At 40.2% G+C, this 25,128-nt stretch overlaps 1 protein-coding gene across 1 annotated transcript in view; it reads left to right on the top strand.

The window, feature by feature from the left end:
- The window catches only part of SLC12A1 (solute carrier family 12 member 1), an 87,155-nt gene that overhangs the window by 14,030 nt on the left and 47,997 nt on the right, over nt 1–25,128 (top strand). Inside the window, exons 4-14 of the mRNA XM_052647317.1 lie at nt 1,307–1,402; nt 3,643–3,782; nt 4,823–4,933; nt 7,226–7,337; nt 9,732–9,859; nt 14,231–14,315; nt 17,609–17,760; nt 18,910–19,017; nt 19,312–19,435; nt 21,435–21,536; nt 23,668–23,823. Coding sequence (XP_052503277.1) covers nt 1,307–1,402; nt 3,643–3,782; nt 4,823–4,933; nt 7,226–7,337; nt 9,732–9,859; nt 14,231–14,315; nt 17,609–17,760; nt 18,910–19,017; nt 19,312–19,435; nt 21,435–21,536; nt 23,668–23,823 — 1,314 coding nt within the window. The remainder of the gene's footprint in view (nt 1–1,306; nt 1,403–3,642; nt 3,783–4,822; nt 4,934–7,225; nt 7,338–9,731; nt 9,860–14,230; nt 14,316–17,608; nt 17,761–18,909; nt 19,018–19,311; nt 19,436–21,434; nt 21,537–23,667; nt 23,824–25,128) is intronic.

Below are 25,128 nucleotides of genomic sequence, written 5' to 3'. Positions count from 1 at the left end.
AAAAAGCAGCACCTTTGATTATGTACTGTGTTATATGCACTATGCTACTTTACACAGGCATTCTGCCTCTACACGTGCCACTGCTTTCTTTATACATGGCCACTTTACACACATTCTTTCTAATTTCATTGCCATTTCTGGCTCAGAAAATAGGTAACTTATCAGAGTTCACATAGCCGATAAGTAAATGCAGTTTGATTTGATTCTTTCTACTTTAGTCATCTGCCAGATGAACAATTTTCTATACTATTAATATATATGATTTCCACTCCTACACAATCAAATATACATAAAAAGATAGTTGAACATTTACCCTGTACTAATAATATTAGGAGCTTGGGATTGTTCAGACCAATTATTATGTTTCTGGGTGTCCAGAACTTCATAAACAGTGAGGTTCACATTAAATTTTGACCAGCCATAGTTGCTCAGTTAGGTGCAGCTTTGTACTGCACATCTTAGGTCTTGGGTTTCTTGGATATGTGTTACCATGGGCAGAAAACTTCAAAGCTGAGGATTTCCTCTGTGGTGGCTTCCAGACCAACTTGTTAAACTCAAGAGGAGATCTTTTGGTGATTACTCTAGACTTGCTGACTTTTTTTGTGAACAATCTAAATGGATTATTCCACCATTTAATTGCCTTTATTTTTCCTTTCTCAACTGAGGTCTTGGTGTGATTATCATCGGCTTAGCCGTGACAGTGACTGGTATCACTGGTTTATCCACCTCTGCTATTGCTACAAATGGATATGTCAGAGGAGGTAATTAAACTTGTGACCCGCATGATCATTTGTAAGGTAAAGGCAACACAGGCTCAAAGAGGTCACCACTGACATTTCTGAAGTGTTTTCAAAGGTAATCCAAGTTGGTTCCTTTTTTTTTCCCTTTTTTACCCTGCCAGGCAAGAGAGATGCAAGAAAAGTGGAGAAGGATTTAACCTTTGTCAAAACCCCAGCTTTCTCATTCAGGTTCCTCTCAAGCAAAAGAGAAGGTCAAATGTTATGTTTTCTCTTTTCACAGCCAGGGTAACTTCTCTCTCAGGACACCAGCATAAGTCAACTTTTTCTTTCCAGGGCCACATTTTAGATTGTGTTTACTTTTGGAAACCATCCTTCATCACAATGAGCAGTTCTCTGACTTGATCTTTATACCAGGCAAACCAGTTTCTCTTTAGCAAGAAGGAACTCTACCGGGGCCCAAAGGCTTGGATGTGAAAACTTAAATTCAAAGCAGTATAGTCTGCAGCAATAGGGAATCCAAGGAAGAAGAGTAAAATGTAATATCTTCTGTCTTTCATTGCTAACAGGTCTTGGAGTTCTCATAATTCTTCTTTCCACCATGGTCACTTCTATTACTGGGTTGTCAACTTCTGCAATAGCAACTAACGGGTTTGTTCGTGGAGGTAAAATTTCTAAGATATCTAAATATTCTCACTGCTTCTCACGGGTAGGCAAAAACTTTTTATTATACTTTACTTCTTTTTGGTGGGAACAAGAAAGTAGCTCGATGTTCTTGAAGTTGGACCCAGAAGAAAACATAAGGTACTGTCCATACAGCCCCCGTCTACTCTGGTCAGCTACGGTCTCTTGTCTAACCGTCCTCTCTGGCACATTGCAGGTCGTGAAGTCCATGTGCACAAATTCATTGGGTAAATGCTTTACTTTTCAGGCTACTGCACAACTCCAGCTGGGGTTTCTTGAAAATCGATTCCTCAACACAACTTCAGTTTTAAAGTTTAGTACATTTCAGGTACCTTCTAGACCTTCCTATACCTGGATGCAATGGGATCTTTTAGAACATTTCAGGTTTTTCATGGGGAGACAGATCATTCCTTGACAAGGTTCAAACTGATGCCTCCTGAAGTACTTATTGGTGACTTCTTGAAGTCCTGGAGCCAAACACCTTTCTTGGGGGATTTTTCAGGTCTTGGAGTCATCATCATCGGCCTGAGTGTGGTAGTGACAACACTTACAGGTATTTCTATGTCCGCTATTTGCACAAATGGAGTGGTAAGAGGAGGTAAGCCAATCCATGCACTTGTGACTACAAGCTTTGATTATGTAGTGATGTCTAGAGTTGGTTTAATGTTGGAAGTAAAATTTGTACGTTGATAATTAGTTCCCAAAGGATTCAAACAAAACAAAATAATCCAAAATTTAAATAGCAAGGCCTGATTCTTTTCACCAAAAATTAAGAGCTCTCCAGAAAAGATTTTTTGGGCCCACTTCCTGTGATTGATCATGTTTATAAAGCAGAGAATGACCAGGTGTCTAGAAAGAAAGCATGTGTTAAAGTGAAATGAATGGTTTCTTTGTGCCTTGGATGAGCCCCGCTGGCTCTTCCCCAGGCCCTCTTAGAAGGGGTCTTCTTGAGCATTCCAGCTGACACTCCTGACTCATTCAGTGAGCCCTCAGAGTTCACCCCAACGCTATGCTACCAATGGCCAACAGGCTTCAGAAGATTCTCAAAAAGAAAATAAAACAAAGGGTTACTTTCAAATCATCCAGGAACATGTGGGCCTGGGCTGGAAATGAGTGAGTAAAGTTTGTCATTGTTCTTCAAACTTCCTTTCTTCCTCGACCAAGTCTAGTAATTCGCTGCTAATTTACTTGATGTAATCAGGACAATGGAAATAATGAGGATTTGCCCAACCCAAATAAAAATTTACATTTATAGAGAAGGTGTTGCCCCTTCACCCAAAGGAGTTGCTAGGGAGGAAACAGTGAAAAGGTGTCAGTGAGAGATCGTTTTGGTTATAGGTCTGTGTGTTCAGCGTCATTCTTCTACCAATAGTTCAGGATGAGAAGTCATGAACTCACACGGTCTGTGATAACATCCAGTCACCTAGGCCTTTCAACAACTATTTATTTTTGCCTTCAGAACTCAGACCTTTCTCTCAGAACTCTCAAGGTGATTAGCCATTCTGGCTCAGTCTTTCTCATACCCAGAAGTACGCAGCCATGTGTAGAACTTCCTTTTCAAAGTCCAAGAGAGAAGCAATCATCCTAAGGTCTCTGTATATTACTTCCCACTTGCGACTCCCATTCACATATGGGTATTTGGGGATAACCATGCTTTCTTGAGCTAAAATCATCAAAACTAAGTCTGATGTATAAAGTGGATAATACATAGCACTATTTAGTTATCAATTTTAATGTAATAAATATACAGAAAAAAATTATACCGGAAATGAAGCTTGAATGATATTGATAAACTACCTACTTCATTTTCTGCCTATGCCTGCCTGTTTCTGGAAATTTCAGATATGAAATTATTAATCTGAACCCTCCAGTGAAGTTAGAGACAAATAATTTTATATTTTCAAAAGACAAAGAATTTGAAAGAAAAGTTTGCTATATTCTTATTTGTAGCATTTGTGTACTATGGGTTTTGATAAATTAGATTTTATTTAGTCAAGATAGTTCTAGTGTAGATTATACACAGAATTCAAAGAAGGGCTAAGTTATTCATTAAGTTGACACAAGATTTCTAAAATTACTAGGATTTGTAATATTTTTATTAAAATAAAAAATTAGAATAGTTAGTACTTTAAATGTTCTCAGACAGTCACAATTGTTTGGTCATATAAACTAAATCCTCTAGCAGTTTGTCAGTATAAAACGTGTTCCTTTCTTGTTTCAGGTGGGGCCTACTATCTTATTTCCAGAAGCTTAGGGCCTGAGTTTGGTGGATCTATAGGCTTGATCTTTGCTTTTGCCAACGCAGTGGCTGTTGCTATGTATGTGGTGGGATTTGCTGAGACTGTGGTAGATCTTCTTAAGGTAATTAAAAGCTTTTGTTCTCTTCATCCAAGCAAGATAATTCGGTTTAATTTGCTTTTCCAGGGCACTAGGGGATATCATTATGGCTAGATGAGAGGAAATAGATTTATTGTGCAGAATGTGGAAGCTGAATATAGTTGGCATCAGAACTTCTTACAGTCCTGGCTCTCACACTTCCCAGCTGACAGATTTTGGACCAGTCCTTTTGTTCATCTGAACCTTGCTTTTCAAATCCATAATATGGGTTAATAATATTGTCCTATGTTTTTCATACAAATGTGGTACAGATCAAATGAAATAATGGATATGAAATACAGGGCAAAACATGAAAGAAAAGATAAATAATGAGCATTATTGTCAGCATCAATATTACTATATGGTTACAGATGTCCAAAGGGAAAGAAAGTTCAAACATCAGGATTCACTGTAGGAAACTGGGCATTAGGTGCTCCCTCTGGATGGTGTGTATGTGAGCACATTAATTAACTAGTGTATGAGCTAGCTTCCAGTCCCCCTTCTGTGGAAGTGATAGCAGATACTGAATTCAATAGGTAATAGTACCTCTGTTTGAAAGCCAGATGAATAAATGAGTGGATTGTATAGTTCATAGTTTGTTCTTTAATTGAGTAGCACTTATTTTTTGATATTCACATTGGAGACCACTCATTTTCATCTCTCTAGTATTCCCCTTGATACACAAAAATAACTGGTTGTTCTCCTGAAACAAAACGTGATAAGTGTACATACCCATAATTTTACTTAGTGCTACAATAGTTTCAAAAGCTGTGCCTAGAATGGATCTCTAAAAATTTTAACTCCTAACCTTGGCTATCAAAGGCTTATTATTATAGGAAAAAGTAATGCTAGATGTTTTATCTTCTCAAATTTATCAGCACTTCATTTTTCTATTATCCCCAAACAGCAGGGCATAGTATCTTTTTTTATTGTTAAATGCTACAATAACACATACAGACAAAAAAAAAAAAAAAAAAAAAAACACTTCTAACTATTTAGGGGGGATTTTGTTGTTGTTGTTCCAGGAGAGTGATTCGATGATGGTGGATCCAACCAATGACATCCGGATCATAGGCTCCATCACAGTGGTGATTCTTTTAGGAATTTCAGTAGCTGGAATGGAATGGGAAGCAAAGGTTAGTTTCTCAAAATGATATTACCAACAACTGCTAGTCAGCTTCCTGAACAAATTGCAGGAATAGAAGGAACTCCATATTCAAAAGGAATTGCTATTATTACTTTCTATGGTAAAAAGAGCCTGGTCAGTGCTCAGTGGAACAAGTCCTCAAAGCACAAAGTCCAGGCAGTAGTAAGTCATAGCTCATGTGATCAGGCCTATACTTTGTCCTTTATTCTGTAGTCACAGTGACATAGCCAACAAGATTACTGCCATCTTCACGCACAGACCCCTTGTGGTCATAGCAATAGTACATACTGGAGGCCTATGTCTTTTCCTCATTTCCCTGGTATCCCGTTCCTAGCTGACTGTCCACAAGCTATGACAAGTGTGTTGGAAGAAGATAACAGAGGCAGAAACTGTCATTCCCCTCTGAAATCCCGTACTCTAGCAGCAAATCTAAGGGTACCCGAGGCCCTGGAACTAGAGAATATCTGGATTTAATGATTAGTATGTTGTCGTTTAGCCACTAAGTCATGTCTGACTCTTTGTGACCCCATGGACTGTAGCCTGCCAGTTTGATTCTCGAGGCAAGAATACTGGAGTGGGTAGCCATTTCCTTCTCCAGGGGATCTTCCCGACCCACGGATTGAACCCGTGTCTCTGCATTGGCAGGCAGATTCTTTAGCATCTGAGCCAATAGGGAAGTCACTCAGAGATTAGTATACCAGTTAGTAAATTTCTGAATGGCGGGGAGAATGTCTTTTGCTTGCTTTGTAACTCTCCACAGTGACTAGTACAATCAAAACTCCTAGGTTCCTATGTGCAGTAACTAGATCTCAAGTGGTCACCAGAAATGAAAAGATAGCCAAAACCTCCCATTTTATATAAGGCAATAGAAAACATTCTTACATGGCGTTTATTTGTGGGTTATGCGTTCACACATTAAACAAAAACTAACGAAGTGCTTATCATGTGCTGGGTATTCTGCTAGGCACTGGATATTCAGTGTGACCCAGACAGGCACAATCCTTGTCATAGCTGAGCATATGGTCTACGGGGAGATGAGTAATAAAAAAGTAAATATAGAATGGTAAATTGTGAAAGTGCTATAAAGGAAATAAACAGGGCACTGAGATAGAATATAGCAGGGGGAACATACGTTAGATTATTCCCTGAGGGAGGCAATGTAGTTTCATGACAGTGGAAGGTAGAATTTAGAGCTCCAGCTCTGTAGTTAGAGTGGATTTGAACCTGGTTTATGTCCATACGACCTTTGGTAAATTACTTAACCTCTCTATCCCTCAGTTTTTTTAATCCTTAAAATGATGATAGCAGTATTACCTACTTCATACAGTTGTGGGTGGTTATTATTTACCTGAGAGGATATTGGTAAAGTTAAAACTGCATCTGCTGTACTGGAGCCCTCACAAACGTTAGCTCTTACTGTTTAGATTCAGTGGGCAAGAAAGCTTCTGTGAAGACATAGGTTTGCAAAATATAGGGAGAATTGCATTTCCAGCTGAGGGAAACAACCAAGCCAGTAAACACCTTGAAATGTCAGAGGGACCTAAGAACAGATGATTTGGCTGGTCAGCCTTGGAGACAGCTTGTGCTGAGCACACACGGGTATGATCGCTCAACCCCGAGTGCACTAGGCATCCTGGGAATTCTGTGCCTCATTCTGTATTCTCATACTCCTGCAGTTAGTCCCAGGAAGGGCAAGAATCCACAGGAGCTCCGCTGAGGAAAGAAGACAGCTCTGTCAGTGTCAAATCTTTTGGCTCCACTTACATTCCTAGGGACACTGCACTAAGTTACCCACTTAGTACTTAGAATGCTCTTGAAATATCACCTTCAAGTGCACAAGCACATGCGTGCATGCGTGTTTAGTCGCTGTCGTGTCTGACTCTTTTGCGACCCCATGGACTATAACCCGCCAGGCTCCTCGGTCCATGGGATTTTCCAGTTAAGAATACTGGAGTGGGTTGCCATTTCCTCCTGCAGGGGATCTTCCCAACCCAAGGACTGGACCCACATCTCTTATGTTTCCTTCATTGGCAGGCGGATTCTTTATTGCTGCTCTTCCTCAGAAGGCATGCACCATTGAAAATGTAACATCTATTCTTAGACCAAATAAGGCTTATTAAGATGCCATTTTATAAGAACACCCTTATTACCTACGATAGTAGAATCTTAACTGGAATTATTAGATAGGGTCTTCATTCAGTGGGCATTTACAACTTTTATAATAATGTAAAAAGGTCACTGAATAAATCTAATTTGACCTCCTGTTACTTTGTCATTCCAGGCTCAAGTGATTCTTCTGATCATTCTTCTCATTGCTATCGCAAACTTCTTCATTGGAACTGTCATTCCATCCAACAATGAGAAAAGGGCCAGAGGTTTCTTTAATTACCAAGGTATGGGTGTCAAATAGCTTGCTTTGCAATAAAAGCTTCTTCTTTGCCCGCCTCATCACCATCCCCATAACCATTGCTCTGGCCACTGGAGGCCCAGGGAATAGTCTCAGGTTTGAGTTAGGAGAGCCAGAGTGAGTCTCAACCTTGCTGCTTGCCAGCTAGACAGGTCACATAACACTATTTGTCTCAGATTTTCCTGCTAAGGTGGGAATGATAATAGCAACTTCCTAAAGCGATGTTGAAAAGCACGTAAGATAGCGGATGTTAAAGTGCTTTGAAAACCTTAGAGTGCTGGAGCCTAAAAAATAAACCTCTCCTTAAGCAGCAAAATATAAAGAAACTATATATTTTTGGACTAAAAATAACCATGTACATGCGCAGTTGGGGCAAAATTATAGACAAAAGATACAGAGACCAAAAAATTCCATCTGCCACTTCTGAAAAGTCTAGAGCAAAAGTAGGGGATTAAAGCAAAAGCACACGCCCCCTGCACACAATATTACCTCAGTTCAGTTCAGTCGCTCAGTCGTGTCCTACTGTTTGCGACCCCATGAATCACAGCACGCCAGGCCTCCCTGTCCATCACCAACTCCCGGAGTTCACTCAGATTCACGCCCATCGAGTCAGTGATGCCATCCAGCCATCTCATCCTTGGTCATCCCCTTTTCCTCCTGCCCCCAATCCCTCCCAGCATCAGAGTCTTTTCCAATGAGTCAACTCTTCACATGAGGTGGCCAAAGTACTGGAGTTTCAGCTTCAGCATCAGCCCTTCCAATGAACACCCAGGACTGATCTCCTTTAGAACGGACTGGTTGGATATCCTTGCAGTCCAAGGGACTCTCAAGAGTCTTCTCCAACACCGCAGTTCAAAAGCATCAATTCTTGGGCGCTCAGCTTTCTTCACAGTCCAACTCTCACATCCATACATGACCTCAGGGGTGGGCAAAACACCGAAGGCCAGCCCTCTGGCCCAACCTCTGGACACACTCCCTACCCTCACCCCATATAAGGAACAAGCTTACCCTGCCCAGGGAGCCAGGGAACAAGGGAACCTGTTATTTGTTCTGACTCCCCTCTGCTGCAGCTGGGGCCCCAGTAAAGCCTTGTCTGAAAAAAATAAAAAAACCTTGAAGTGCTGCACACGTTGTCTCCGTCGAACAGTAGGGGTGTCTGTGCAAAAAAGGAACACAGCTCAGACAATGTGCCCAACCACTGGGAGCACCGAAATCAAACACAGACATTTTTTCATCCTGCTAGTCGTTTTTGTACCTTGCTTTCTTATGACATTATCTAGCTGAGCATCACTGTCAGGTTTTCAAACAGAAAATATTGTAGGAACTATTAACATAGCAGCTGTGATCAAGGCATGAACATTGACTTCTCTCTTCTATTCTAGTCCACCTATCCCCTCTTTCCTAGCTTTCCACCCTAGCATACTGAAGAATCCATGGCTGAGGTTTTTCATATTTCCCTTCGATATTTACCTGGTTGTCACTATTTGTTCCCTTTTTATATCACATCACTTCTTTCTTCCTGATTCTTTTTCTTTGTAAAGATTGTCTTGCTTGATTTGCATATCCTTTTCCTTTTGCTTCTTTCCCCCTTTTCCAGCTCCTGCTATAAATTTTTTTATGTTTTCAGTTTTTTTCTTATTTTTGCATTTCCCCAGATTCTTTTGTTTACATTTTTCTTCCTTCCTTTTCTTTCTTTGTTTTCGCTTATGTTTTTCTTTTTTTCTAGATTGTTTCCATTTCATTTAAATAATTTGGTGACAACCTGCAGTACATTTTTATTTTATGACCAAAGCTCCTCACTATATATGAGAATTCTTATACATGAGAATTTGATATAAGGATCTAAGATTCAGTCTCTACTGACAAAGGTCAGGGAGGTTAGAACATTAGTATCAAAACTGTAAGGTAGCTTCATCCACAAGGTTCTACAATTCAAAAAAAAAAAAAGGTATAGTAAAGCAATATGCTGATTAAGGTATATATACAAGTGAGAATGTAGTTGTATGTCTGTAGGGCAATATGATGCGGTATATTTGTGAGTATGCCAGTTCAATCATGAGAGAATTTTTTCTGTTTCCTTCTTTTTTAGTCTTCTAGATTCAAATAAATCAGAGAGCATGGGTCTCCATTGTCATGAAAATTACTGACTTTTCAGAGAATATTCTAGAGATTTAAAACCTTGTGACATGTATTTTGATACCTGGCAAATATTAACATGAGGTTCATCAAGATTATACCAATATCTTCAAGCTCATTCCATTTAGATTATAGGAACACATTTGCATTTAGGACTACAGAAGCCAAAGGTAACTTTATCTGCTACCAGTGAAGAAAGTCATTTCCTTGCTACATGATAATTTTCTCATTATTTGTGTTGCAGCATCAATATTTGCAGAAAATTTTGGGCCAAGCTTCACCAAAGGTGAAGGCTTCTTCTCTGTCTTTGCCATTTTTTTCCCAGCAGCAACTGGGATCCTAGCTGGTGCCAATATCTCGGGAGATTTGGAGGTATGTTATTTTCTGTGCTTTGTAATTCTAAGAAGCAATGGTGCAGTTGCTCAGGACAGGGAGCTACAGACATCAATAGTGACCGTGTTTCTCTATAGATTTCAAAGCTATAAGATTTCTTCAAGGTTTCCTAGTTATTTAAAAAGTTCTCTCTCTTAATGACAAATTGTACTGCCAAACTATCCTATTCCTGATAGTTCTTCCAAAAGTCTAATTCAGTAAGCTGAGCCACTGGAGAGGCCCCCTCTGTGACTTTACCTAGTTGCGAAGACTGGGAAATGTAATCTCTAGTTGGACAGCCATGTGCCCAGGTAAAATTTAAAGGAAATCTAGTATTATTGTAGGGAGTTCTAATATTAAAGGGTGGGCTTCCTGGGTGGCTCAGTGGTAAAGAATCCACCTGCAATGCAGGAGACACAGGTTTGATCCCTGGGTCGGGAAGATCCCTTGGAGAAAGAAATGACAACCCACTCCAGTATTCTTGCCTGGAGAATCCCATGGACAGCGGAGCCTAGCGAGCTCCTCACAAAAGCCTCACAAAAGAGTCAGACACAATTTAGTGACTCAACATCAACAGCAACAGTATTAAAATGAGGAAGATGAGAATGGATATTAAAGGACAATAAATAATCTTTACCACATATGAAAAAAATAGAAAACACAGGTTTTACCTCAACAAATTTACAATCAAGTTTGGAAGACTAGAAATATTTGCAAGTTATCAGGGGAGATATATTTACATACTGTATATATATACATATGTATATATATATATACATGCAAACTGAATGCATTGTCCAAGTGGATTATGAAATAAAAATAAAGAAGAAATAATTACATTAGGAACAATTTTTGCAATGAAGAAACTTTTGAGCAGTAAGTAAAAGCAAAAGCTGATTACTGACAACAATCAGGAAATGTAAGGGTATTCCAGTCAGAGAAGACAAAAGGACAGACAGGCAAGGGAAAATTGTGGGACCAGGAAGAAGTCTCTCATGATTCAAGTGGAGAAGCCCTGATAGGCTGAGTATCCTTACAAGGTAAGGAGAAAGGCATTTAAAGGGGCCTGAGTGAGAGATGTTTGCTCTATAATATAACTTCATAAAAGTGGGGACTTTGCCTTTGGTTTTGTTCAGTGCTGTGTCCTTGGAGCTAGCAAAGCTTCAATAAATATTTATTGAGTCAATGAACAGAAGCATTCACATTTGTTATATTAAGGACTACGATGCCACGGTAAATTCTTCAGTAGAGATGCGACATAAAAATGAGCATGCTGAGGCTCAGAAAAATTAAGTAATTTCTTCATAATGAAGTAAGTAAGTAGTGCTGCTTAACAAGATTTAACTCTGGACGTTGAGCTTCTGGTTTCTCAAGATTTGGAAAAGTATCAGAGGTCATAGGTTTAAATTTCAGTAAACTGTAAGAACACATTGAAAGAATATTGTGTTTTCTTTTGACTAAGTTTTTATTGTTTGTTGATTAGCAGTCAGTTCAACTCAGCCAACACTTGTTACTTATACCAGGCATCAAAGACATGAAGAAGAGCTTGCTTGATCCTTCTCAAGCATGTAGTTAGGACAAGACCAGTGCAGGAAAAATGGATCAAACAGGTCAGCTTTTGTTAGAGTTAGGAAAGGAACTGGAAAGGATGCTTTTTTTCCTTTCTTTCTTTTCTTTTTTTCTTTTTTTTTTACTATGATCTACCATAAGGAAATACTATATATCACAACCAAGTGCCTACATATAAAAATTTCTCCTAAACAGTTCAATACTTTATTACAAATGATGTCCTCTGATGTTTTCACATCAGTTCTATTCTACTGTATTGTTTTCATGCTGGTTGCAACCTACCGAATTGATTCCATGTTGAAGCTCACATTTAGCCATTGGGGTTAAAATGGAAGGACAACAGAGGGGAGATGTCTAGTGGGTAACTACACTAACCTGTATTTAAAAATAAATTTTAAAAAAAGAGAGAAAGAGCTATGGGACTGGGGAACCCAAGAGAGAGGAAATCAAGAGATGATGATGCTTTGGGATGTAGTAATTAACATGATCAGAAGCCAGAGGGGTCAAGCATGTTAAGGACTAAAAGATGACCACATGTTGGGATGTGGCAACCAAAGTTCTGGACTTTTAGTAATAATTGTTTCTGAGAGTGAAACTAGAGCATAATAAATTCAGTTCAACTTAGTAAACTTGTTATTTGCACATTGTGGGGATATGCAAGACACTACCTCTGCTCACAACCTCAGAATCCTTCTCAAGATTCTGAGGCTCTTCAGGCTGATAGTGACAGCTAGCAGGAACTGGCACAAGGGGATGCTATACAAGGTTCCCATCCTGAACCTTCTACTTGTTAACACACTACTGATGGTCTGTAAACATGTGTGTGGGAGAAGATTTTCAAGGTACACAGATCTAATCAGGAGAGTTAAGATGCTGTTTCAGAGATGAAAGATTAGGATATGGTTGACACGCAACCAGCAGCAACCTAGTAAGACTGCTTGTACTGTGTCCCAAGGGGAAAAAATATATATATATTTAATGTAAAAAGGTGAAGGAAGGTGAGATTTTGTGCTACTGCTTAAGGGATGGAAATTAACATTTGGAATGAAAACTAAGAATCTAAGTCCTGTCCTGACTAGAGGAAAAGTAGCCAGGACAGGCAGTGTGAGTATGTGACCAGACATTAAGATATTGGCATCCCGACTTATATCACATCAAGTTTGACCCTCAAATAACTCCTAAATAAGAAAAAATTTGAGCTTGTAGCAGGTCTACAGCTACATGGAAATTATCTTATGTGTAGAGTGGGGTACGTGCTTGCTAAGTCCCTTCAGTCATGTCCGACTCTTTGTGACCCTATGGACCGTAGCCCACCAGGATCTCTGTCCATGGGATTCTCCAGGCAAGGATGCTGGAGTGGGTTGCCATGCTCTCCTCCAGGGGATCTTTGTGTTTTAGGTATACCACTTCTGTTCATCTTCATGCCTCTTTTCCCTATATATATCTCCTTTCTTCCCACTTATATCAATTCTTCAATTTTCACTGATAGCTCAAGAAACCCTTTATCACTGAAAGGAAATTTGAAACATACTATAAATGGATATTGAGTGGGGTTCATTTCAGCCATGGTTGCCCTCTTTTTCCCTCTGTGCGCTACTCAGTGCACACATTCTCTTTTGGAGACAATAGCTTGAAATGAAGAGGTTGCATATATCAGACAAATCCTGTGCACAGATATTCCTACAAGAGTAGGAAGAAATGAATGACTACAGAATGGCTCCATAGGGCTGGCTTACTTCCCTGTGGGGACAGATTTACTCGGTTTAATTAACATTTCCAGCTGTCAGCTTGAGTCTGCATTCGTTATGAGTTGATTTTTCTGATGGATTTGATCAGCAGATTTAAGTTAATGAAACACAGAACTCAGATTTTGACTGCATTGATTGCTCACTTGTATCGATGAGTCTCATGTCCTCTGGAGGGGGAACTGATGCCTACTGGGATGGTGCTTTCCTCAGTTCAGTATTTACTAACTCCTACTCTGTGCCAGCACTGTCTTATAGGTAATGAATACATTGAAATCTCTACTTAATAATCCCTGTTAAGTTGAACTCTATTATAGAGAAGTTATGCTGCTTGGAAATTGATTATGATATGATTCAACCCCCAAAATAGGATATAAAACGGTATATTATATATGATGTGAGCTCAGCTCAGTGAATTTATATACATTTATGGGCAAGAGAAAAGCCCATTTTCTGGTATAAGCTTAAATTTGCCTCTTTCTTTATGCCTGCCTATGGAAATTAAATATCTCTCTTTGCAATTATTCCTGAACTAGATTCCAAAACAAGAATTTGAGGGATTGGAGAATGTAGCAGATTATCCTTTTTGCTCATTCAAAAGTGATTTTTTTTTAAAGCAAGTCTAAGCTTAGTACAAAACAAATACACACAGAGATGTATCGCCAGTGTACCAGATGTTACGTTGATATGTTACCCCGCCCCCTCAGTACTCTGTGGTCTGATACACCGGCATGAAATTCACAGGAGATTAAGGGGAGGGACAGGAAGAGGTATTAGTGAGTGAACTAACTAGCCTACTTTTCTGTAAAAACTCCCTCCTGGTCAGTTACAGATGTCTTCTGTTCAGCACAAAGTTCGACAGATTTCTTTATTCACTCTTGTCTTTGTCCAAAAAGAACTGGAGCTCAGCACTTTGCCATTTGCTTGATTTTTTTTCTCTTTAGAACTTGCCCCAGGAAGGGTAGCCTAAAATTTTGAAAATACAGAACTAACTCCAAGTGATATCTGTTTCTTATTCCACTCTCTCTCCTTGTTCCTCTATGTTATTTTTTCAAAGGATCCCCAAGATGCCATCCCCAAAGGAACCATGCTGGCCATCTTCATCACCACGGTCGCCTACATAGGAGTAGCCATTTGCGTGGGTAAGTTATGTTGTCTCTGGTGTCAGAATGCCAGAATTACAAGGGATCCAGTTGCTTTTCATGCCAAGTTTTATGTTTCATGGCTTTCCATGGAACATAAGTTGAAAAATTTTTAATAGACAACAATTTAAATTCCCTTGTTGGGTGCTCTAGGAGTTTGAATGCAATTAAGGTGTAACCACAGGTGTCTCTGGTACTTCCCTGCTGGCTCAGACAGTAAAGCATCTGCCTACAATGCGGGAGACCCAGGTTCAATCCCTGGGTCAGGAAGATCTCTTGGAGAAGGAAATGGCAACCCACTCCAGTATTATTGCCTGGAAAATCCCATGGATAGAGGAACCTGGTAGGCTACAGTCCATGGGGTTGCAAAGAGTCGGACACGACTGAGCAACTTCACTTTCACTTTCATTCTGAACTGAAGTCTCTCAGTTGTGTCCGACTGTTTGCAACCCCATGGACTGTAGCCTACCAGCCTCCTCTATCCATGGGATTTTCCCGGCAAGAATACTGGAGTGGGTTGCCATTTCCTTCTCCAGTCACTTTCATTCTACCTGAACACAAAAATGGATTTTTTGCTGCTGCAGGTAATAATTCCACTGCCAGGGAAGCCACCACTTCTAGCAACCTCCTCCCTGCATTTATGAGGCAGGTGAGGGACAGAATAAGAGTCCAAAACAGAACAAAACAAATAAAAACAAAAACAACAATGACAAAACCCTTAGGAAAGTATGAAAGATATAGAATGAATGACTGTGACTCCTCCTTGCACTGCTGTCCCTAATGTGGAAATGTCACCGTCACCAACTGGCAGGCAATCAGAACAAGACCCAGCTGCCAGCAGTGTGGGCGGCCAGCCCCCACATTGCTCAGTGAGCAGAAAATATGTGAATTTGCCTGCTGTTCTTAAACTGACTTTTGTTCCACCTGCTGCCTGCAGCCACACCTCCTCCTGGTTGGGGGTCACCTCCAGCTTGTGCCATTATTGGAGAGGAAGGAATGTGAAACATTCAGAGACGAAAATTTTTCTGTGCACACCTATGAATACAGCCCCAGGCTGGACCACTGTGGAATCCCATCTGGCCATTTAAAAGGGGACATTCTGATTGTCCTCTGCTTACTATGAAGGAAATTGAGATAGTACATATGTTCTGAGTTGGATTCTTTGGGGCAAAAAAAAAGCAAAACAATTAACTTAGATTCTTCTCTCACTGCCTCTTATTTCCAGAAATTGGATAATGTTGTTAACTCTATTGTCACATTGCCAAGTTTAGTTACAAATCAAGGGATATTATTCCAATGATTTAGGAAATCAATACTTTTTAAATGACATTGAAATTACCTAAATTTCACAAATGGTTTTTCTTTCTCCTACAAAGTAAAAAGGAAGGGATGAATAAAGGTATAGGCCTGACTTCAGAGATTCTTCTCATTATTGGTTCTGATGGGTAGAAAAACCTGTGTTTCTATATTTTTCTCAGGATAAGAAAAGGATATTCATGAGGTCCCTGGCCTGTCATTAGTTCAAATAATAGCTCATGGCTTGGCTTCATGGGAATTTGGGGAGTTTGATTATGCAGAAGTGAAACCACAAGATTTTTAAAAGTCAGCTCAGCCTAAATGAACAGTGCAAAAAGGACTGGATAGTTTTGCTTAGTAACCAACCAACACTTACAATTTCAAGTATCTAAGTAGAGGTTGGTAGGCCACTTCTCAGGGCTATATAGAAAGGGTTCCTGCACTGATCATTTTAAATGACTCTTTCAGCTAAAGGATTCAATAAGTTTTAAGTCTTTCCTTGATTCAAAGAGTATAAATTCAAAGAGTATGAGCTCTATAATTGAGAGTTCCCATTAATATCTATTACTGGACTGTCTCTTAAAATAATTAGCAAGAAATGAGAACTCACCTGGCTGGAGACTGAAAAGCAAAATGAACAGTTTCATTGATTGGCATTTAGTTTGTAAAGTATTTACCCTTCAAGTAGTTCGGAAAAGTTTATATATATATTTCATAGCTATATTCATATCTCAATAATCCTATCAAATACATAATGGCAGAGAATACAGTTAGAAAAATTCAGAAGAAAAATAAATGATTTAAATATATATGTCAAGAATCTTTAAAATGCACATAACTCCATTTTGAGGAATCTATCCTAAAGAAATACTTCGAATTACAGAAGAAAAATTGTATGCACAAAGATGTTCATAGGATGTTTGTTACAGAAAATAACAGAAATTAACTCAAAGGTACAAAAATAATAAACTGAGATAAATACTTGGTATAGCAGTATTTGACCATGAATAGTACCTGGGAAGGGCTTCCCATGTGGCTCTAGTGGTAAAGAATCCACCTGCCAATGCAGGAGAGATAAGAGCAGATTGGATCCCTGGGTCAGGAAGATCCCATGGAGGAGGGTACAGCAACCCATTCCAGTATTCTTGCCTGGAGAATCCCACGGACAGAGGAGCTTGGTGGGCTAGTCTATGGGGTCGCACTGAGTCAGACATGACTGAAGGGACTTAGCATGCATGCACGCATTACCTAGGAAATCTTAACATTTTATCCTCAAATATTTTCTGTATCTTTTAAACCATTGAAATTTTATAAAAAGTAAAATTATAATGGTTTAAGAAATTATACAAAGAATACCATTAGCTGAAAATAAGAGCTCAGTTCTCTTAATTACTAGTATTCAGTAATGTCATCCCTTGGTTCTCTCACAGATGAGGAAATAAATCCTTCTTTCTGGAAAGCTCCCAATCAGTAGCATTAACCTGGAAATCTGAATTGAATAAATATTACGTGCAAAGCACTGCTGTGTGCACTTCAAAAAGGAAAGAAGTCTCGATCCCAAGCCTCTTACAGAGGCAGGCAGAAAGCTGGGACTTTAACCACCCAAGGACACCTTAGAGATAGGGGCCACTCCCAGGCCTCAGAGGATGGGAACTTTCAGGTATCACATCAGAGGAAATATTGACCATGAAGACAGGATAGGTCAAAGTAAACTAAGTATGTTTTCAGAAGAAAAACAAGTGTGCATGCTCAGTTGTGTCTGACCCTTTGTGACCCTATGGACTGTTAGCCCACCAGGTTCCTCTGACCATGGAATTTTCCAGGCAACAATACTGGAGTGGGTTGCCATTTCCTCCTCCAGCAGATCTTCCCAACCCAGGGTCGAACCCACATCTCCTGAGTCTCCTGCTTTGCAGGAAGATTCTTTACCACTTGAGTCTTTGGGGGATATCTGAACCCTTCAAGTAAGGAAATGACAAACCTTGTTGTGTTCCCAGGGGCTTGTGTGGTCCGGGATGCCACTGGGAGCGTGAATGACACCATCATTTCTGGGATGAACTGCAATGGTTCAGCAGCCTGTGGGTTAGGCTATGACTTCTCAAGATGTCGACATGAACCGTGTCAGTATGGGCTGATGAACAATTTCCAGGTTGGAACTTCAAAAATTAATAATGTTTCCTACTATTGCTTCCATTTTTTAGAACATCATGTGTAATGAAACTTCTGACTCTCCAACAGATTAGTTATCGACTGATTCGAATTCAGCAAGGAATAATTTGTGTGGGAGGAAAGGGAGTCCTATAGGCATTCATTATGTGGTTACACTCACTGTGGTGGTGCGAGAACAGGCAGTTGTATGAATTGCGTCACCCAGGGAAAGATTACCACCCGCCATTATGCATCTTCCAATCAATCATGTAAGATTTCCTGGTGGGCAGATGGAGAGACTTCGATTAGTGAGCACTTGGAATGCATTTCATGCCTGGGCTTCACTCAGGAAAAGCCTCTGTGATGGTCCTGGAGTGTATGGAGGACAAGGCCAAGAGGGGAACTATGAGTGGCAGAAAGGGGAAAAGAATGAGGGGCGGGGAAGGAACCAGGGAAGTTGGGGAGACTGTGGAACTTAAAACAGATTAATTTGCCTGAATGATTGGTGAGCAGAAGGAGAAGCAAATTTGTTGTCAAGGCTTCATTCATCTATTTTAATAACCAACAAAGAGAAATTAACTCAGCTGAAGTCATTATTACAAATATGACTTAAATTGATAGAATCTCATCATGTCTCAGACCTAAAATTATGTTTAATGAGCACAGGAAAAGCAAAGATTTGAAAAGCTTCTATGTGCAGGAAGAACAAGAAAGGCTAATGCCTTTTAAAAAGATTGGTAAACAGCTGAGTCCCTCCCCAGACTTTATTAAAATACCATTTTCTGCTGGATAGAATTTCCCGTTGACCAAGAAACAGATGTCCAGAAAGGACAGAGGGGAAAAATACAAAAATCCTTGAAATCATTTCCTTGTTTATTCTTTCCAGTATCTTCTGGACATATTGTGGTGAGCATTTGTGCCTTTTATCCAAAAACAGCAACAACAAAGGCATTTCCATTTTGAAAAAAAAACAACTATTAAGAACTCAGAATGAAGCAGGGGGGAAAACATCTGATTAGAAGCAATTAGCTTACAAAAGAGATTCGAAACCCCAGAAAGTGGAAAGGGAAGCATTTGCATTAAAATTTGGCTCAAATTTTTGTTTTAACTCTGTTGGATGAGTCTCCTTACTTGAACCTCTCTCCTCAAGGTCATGAGCATGGTGTCAGGGTTCGGCCCCCTCATCACTGCTGGGATCTTTTCTGCAACACTCTCCTCGGCCCTGGCCTCCCTCGTCAGCGCACCCAAAGTGTTCCAGGTGACATATGCATCAGAGCACGTGCTTCTCGCTCCCTCTGAGATATCCGCTCTCACTGGTGATCATTTTCCATCATTTTCTGAAACAGTTTAATGTTTGCATCTGGCTCCGATGCTATGTCTGCCACATAGTCGAGATCGATTCAAATAATATAAAGAATGATAAACTGCAGTGTTAACTTGTGCTTCATATTGTGTATCACTTTGTCTTTTCCCCAAATCTTCTTGTTTGAATAGCCCAGGGAAAATGACTCTGCATAGATATAAATGACGAATTTCTCCTCTTTTCCATTAGGCTCTGTGCAAGGACAACATCTACAAAGCTCTGCAGTTCTTTGCAAAGGGATATGGGAAGAACAACGAGCCACTGAGAGGATACTTTCTCACTTTTGTTATAGCCATGGCATTCATTCTTATTGGTTTGTAGTTTTCTTGTTCTTACTGAAAGCCAACAAATTCTTCCGATTACTCATAGGGTTTTCCTGTGACCTTGAGAAATTACCTGTTTTATGTCTAATACTGCATTTGGGAATATTGCAATCTAAGAAGGAAATGAGAAATCCTTGTGTGTGGAGGGCCTTGGAGGACTTGAGGTGGGCTTTGGACTTCAATCTCTTCTTTGAATCTGAATGTTGGAAATCCATCCAACCAAATGCAACTAACTCCTTCCTTGGACCTGCCGGATACTGTCTAATCCCACATTGCCTCCAGCTGCCACCTGTCCTTACATCTCCTGGCCACCAGCAGGAGAGCTGAAATGTCTATTCTCAAAATGTGGCCTGCTGACCACAAAATGTGGTCACCTGTGGATCTGGAAAATTGTGGATTGGTCACACCCAGTCCCAGAGCTAGAATCTCCGGTGATAAAGAATCTGAATTTTTACAAGTTCCCGAAATTCATAAACCACTAACATTTGAGAACCACTTACCTCGGCTCTTTCTCCCTAAGCAATATAGAAACAGCCACATAATCTCAAAGAGGCACACACCTCAAAGTTAGCCTGCGCATTCCTCACTCCTCCTTAAGGTACCACCATTGCAGGTGAGCAGAAGGCAAGGATGATAGTAACTATGCATACACAGGCAGAGTCAGATTCAGCAGTAGTGCCAGACAACGAGGGCTTCTCCTCATCCCATAAACTCAGAAAGTGACTATAATTCATTCATCCTCATAAGATTTCCACAAGGTTGAAGAGGGGAACATATGACTCTCCCTGTCTACACATAATCACTTTTTTTTTTAAATCTATGTTTGTTAGATTTTTTAAAAAAATAAATTAAAAAGTAATTATGTGTATATATGTTTCAATTATAATTTAAACTTTAAGACTTCAGTTATTGTCCTAGACTTCAGTTAAGTGATCAAATAGCCCCAGATTTTTAAAATTGCATACATTAAATAATAGTCTTAAATGTCACTCTTTCAGAACGCAGTGGATCAGCTTCATGGTGGCAGCTTTGTGGCAGCTATTTTAGCCTACTTTCTTGCTGACATCCATGTTCCTACAGTCACACTCAGCTTCCATCTGCATCTTCTTCACTGAAGGTGGTAGCTGTCTGATCTTCAGACAAATGAGAACGTCTCTAAATTATTTTTTATATCATACAGTAAACATCCCAGCTAGGATTTAACCATACTGGATATTTACCTACTGAGGTAAAACTTTTTTTTGGCAAACCTTCAGAGGTAAAACTCTCTAGAGATGTAGGAAAGTAGGAGAGACTAACAAAAATTCCGAAAGTCAGAGAGAGCAAGCTGGGTATATGCAGAGATATATCCTGTTAGATGGTTTGGATGTACAGGTATTTAACTAACCTGTCACCCTGCAGAACATTTTGATTCTATGCATGCTCAGTCACTAAGTCGTGTCCAACTCTTTTCAACCCCTGGACTGTAGCCCGCCAGGCTGCTCTGTCCATGGGATTTCCCAGGCAAGAATACCAGTGTGGGTTGCTATTTTCTTCTCCGATGGATCTTCCTGACCCAGGGATCAAACCCACATCTCCTGCATTGGCAGGTGGATTCTTTAACACTGAAGCACTTAGGAAACTGTTTGATGGTATACAAAGCAGATAAAGGGCCCTGGATTTGGTACCTCTGCGATAGCTACAGGGAATTTTGTCATCTGCCTGGTTTCCAAACTTTCTATCCACTTCCACTTGAATTTTCTGTGGGTAGATATCTTGATTGTCTATTTTATTGGTGAGTTTTCTTGTTTCTTACTTTATAGAAACTTTGGCTGAAAATACATTTCAAATGAGTGCAGACCCAAAGAAAAATCACAACCTTCTTAAACTTTGACAGATGCTAGCTATGGTTTCAATTTCCAAATAAAGTCAAACTTCCAGACTGTAACAGCTGTTCAGCCCCTGGTCTCATCACTCATATGTACATACTCAATTCTGCTTCCTTCACAGCGGAACTGAACACCATCGCTCCCATCATCTCCAACTTTTTCCTGGCCTCATATGCACTTATTAACTTCTCCTGCTTTCATGCCTCTTACGCCAAATCTCCAGGTAAGTTGACTTTTCAAAACTAAAATAAACCTAAGCAAACAACTTCGTTCGTCTCAACAAGATGAAATAAGTCAGTGAAAACCACTGAATCTGTGTTTATATGCTTCCTTATATCCTAGTGGGCAGTGTAATTCACTTTTTTTTGGTGAGTTGGGGGGTGACTTCTGAAATAGAAAAAGAATCATTTGAGCAATGGCCTTTTTGACCAACCCTAAAGTCAATTTTCTCCTGCGGCAATAAATTATTCATTGCAAGAGAAACCACATTTATTGCAGCAGTAGAAAAACACCACTATTTATTTCCAGGGTGAAAGTGACCACAGAAGTGGAATGAATGTGTATACTTGAAACTTTCTTACTGTCAATTTGTTTTCTGCCCATGGTGCAGAAGAGAAGGATGAGTAGTTCCCATAATTACCTGCTGAGTACAGGCAGTGCAGATTCACGCTGAAGCTGGTGACACCCCTGCACTCCTCAGACTGTTGTTTAAAGTGGTGAGAAATTTCACACCAAAGAACCCCCCCCCCATCTTTGTCACCTCTCACCTCTTCTTTGCTTCCACTGGCCATTACAATGTTTTCGCCTTTCCATCAGAAGAGAGTAGAAAATTCTTCACTACAAGGACTTTTGTTAAGGATATAAACACACCTTTACTTTTTAGGGTCTGCCAGGAACTCAAGCCTCCTTTGGAAAACCTCCTGCCAAAATATAGATGGAAGGGGAGCCTTCATCTACTCAAGGCCACTAGGCTCCAGAAGATGACAGAAGTTTTGTTTCTGTTTTGTTGCCTTGTTTTAAGCAGAGAACAGGAGGTTCTAGTCAGTGAAGATGACAGATGATAGAAATGTGTGCTTACACGCCACGCTGTGTTCCTTTTTTAAAACCACAGTGAAGTAATAGAGGTTGGCAGGGGTAAGAATGGAAAGCAATGAGGAAAGAGGAAGAGGGAAAAGGGGAAGCCTAGAAAAGCACAGAGATAACATGAATACCAAACCCAAAAGATGACTCTGTCTTTCTCCTTCCCTCTCTTTCTCCTTCCCTCTCTTTCTCCTCTCTCTTTCTCTCTCTGACACACAAACACCCACACACAGAGAAAAATAAAGGCATTTCCAGTGATGTTCTTGTAGTGTGATTTCCATCTTGTGGCCGTTTTGGAGATTGCTTCTGAAGAAAGAAAGCTCTGTTGTATTTTGGCAACTCCAAATTTAAAAATATACTTTGTGTGTGAGTGTGGAGACTCAGTCGTGTCCAGCTGTTTGCGATCCCATGAACCATAGCCCGCAAGGTTTCTCTGTCCTTGAGATTTCCCAGGCAAGAATACTGGAGTGGGTTGCCATTTCCTTCTCCAGGGGATCTTCTCAACCCAGGGATCAAACCTGCATCTTCTCCACTGGCAGGCGGATTCTTTACCCACAGACCAAATGTGCCCTTCAAGTCACAGCTTCTTTACCCTGATTGTACTGTCTCCCAGCTTCTTTCAATTCAGGGAACTAACAGAACACAGTAACCCCCCATGCATGTATGAAAATAATTCTCACTGTGTATTTTCATTGCAAATATTAGTGTATCGGGTTTAAAAAGCCGTTGCAGAAAAATTTCTCCCTCTTTTGCCATAGATTGTTATTTCTGAAAGGGCAAGCACGATCCTCTTAGGGTAAAAGAAGAGCTAGCATGAAATAGCGGATATCTGATGGCTGCTCTGCCTTCTCCACAGGAAAAAGCCCATTATCTTAACCTCCTCTTTCTTGAGCCACTAAGGTGTCCCCGCTGGCCTGCTGTTCCCCACTTTTTCCATCTCTCCTGCCTCCTTTCAACTCTTGATGACATAGATACCAGATGCTTAGGGTTTCGTTGTTTGGGAAGAAATCCTGGCATCCAGGAAGTGTAGAGGGGCCTCAAGTGACACATTTTCTACATTTCACAGCATTATTTTTTGGTGTGATTACATCTTCATAAGCCAGGGACCAAGACACAGAAAACTAATAACAGAGTTAGGAACTTGATTGAAAAGTTCTGATTTTTCATGCTGGGGAATAAAAAAAATGTTACCTATACTCTAAAAATACACAGTGGTATGATGGTATAGTGCGGAAATTTTTCTTGTGCACATAGATTTTTTATTTTAATTTCAGGATGGAGACCTGCATATGGTATTTACAACATGTGGGTGTCTCTCTTTGGAGCTGTTTTGTGCTGTGCGGTCATGTTTGTCATCAACTGGTGGGCGGCTGTCATCACCTATGTCATTGAGTTCTTCCTCTATATATACGTGACTTACAAGAAGCCAGGTAAGATAAGAAGGATTGCACAGAGAGGGTTTCCTAAGCACTCTCTAACTATCCATTCACTCAACAAATGTTTATTTGGCGCCTCCTGTGAATAGGTGTGCCATGTGCATGGCAGATATTAATAATGTAATATGATAATACAATAGTTACCCTTGTTGAGCACCTATTGTATACTGTGTGCCACTGAATTCTCACAATAGTGCTGTATATTAGGCATTATTAGTCTCATTTCAGAGATGAAGAAACTTGAGTTCAAAGAGGTGACCACTCACTGAGGTGACCATCAGGATGAGAAGCAGCTGATATTTTAATGAGAGTGTATTGATACCAAACCCCATAAGCTTTCTACTGATATAATCCCTTAGGACGCCGACTCTGTCCCCACTTCGAATTCCCTAGATCCACTGGGGCTGGACGGGCGCCACTTGCCGGGGTCCAGCCCCGGTGGATCCAGGGAATTCAAAGCGGGGATGGAGTCAGCGTCCTAAGAAAGAACTATTTAATTAGAAGAGAGAGATTAGGAAAGAATAGTGTAGTAGGAAAATTAGTGGAGAAAACAGGCTGAATAACTTGGTTTACGCAGAGAACCAATAAAACTCCGAGAGAAGGAGTTGGCACCACCTACGTAGGCTGCTGGCGCCCATTTGAATAGTAGAGGGTGCCCCGCCTTGGGCTCCCTCTCATGTGGGTCTTAGAAGCCAGGGCAAAATTAGCAGGCTTGGTGAGTCTCCACGCTCCAGATGGGAATTCAGCCAGAAGATGAGAGAAAGAACGACATGAGGAGACCAGTCTTTCCAGGAACTGATCCCGTTTCTTTATTTTTCAGGTCCACTTTTATACTTTCAGTTATACATAACTTTTAGTTATACATTTAGGGATAAATGTAAGAAACAGAGTCACGCAGGGTCAGCTGCTCTGACCTGTATCTAAAGACAGTGTTCTTTGCATATCTTTGTTCTTACAAGGGTCTTACGTTTGTTCCCAAAATCTTCTGGTCTGGAGACCGATTAACATTTTATGGCCCCACCTTACTTTCTATTGATAAAGGTTAGTTGATCTGAAAACTTGTTTCCCCTTAAGATCTACTTAGTCTTAAGATAGTGATAAAGTCACATTCTTACATAGCAAGGACACATGATTTATAATCAAAGAAAGAGGAGTACAGTGATCTAAAACAAACTCAAAAGTCTAGTATTCAGTTCAGTTCAGTCGCTCAGTCGTGTCCAACTCTTTGCGACCCCATGAATCACAGCACACCAGGCCTCCCTGTTCATCACCATCTCCTGGAGTTCACTCAGACTCGCA

The sequence above is a fragment of the Budorcas taxicolor genome, chromosome 10, assembly GCF_023091745.1.
Source record: "Budorcas taxicolor isolate Tak-1 chromosome 10, Takin1.1, whole genome shotgun sequence".
Classification (NCBI taxonomy): Eukaryota; Metazoa; Chordata; class Mammalia; order Artiodactyla; family Bovidae; genus Budorcas; species Budorcas taxicolor.
Note: the sequence above shows the minus strand (reverse complement) of the source record. Positions and strands in the feature narration are given on the sequence as shown.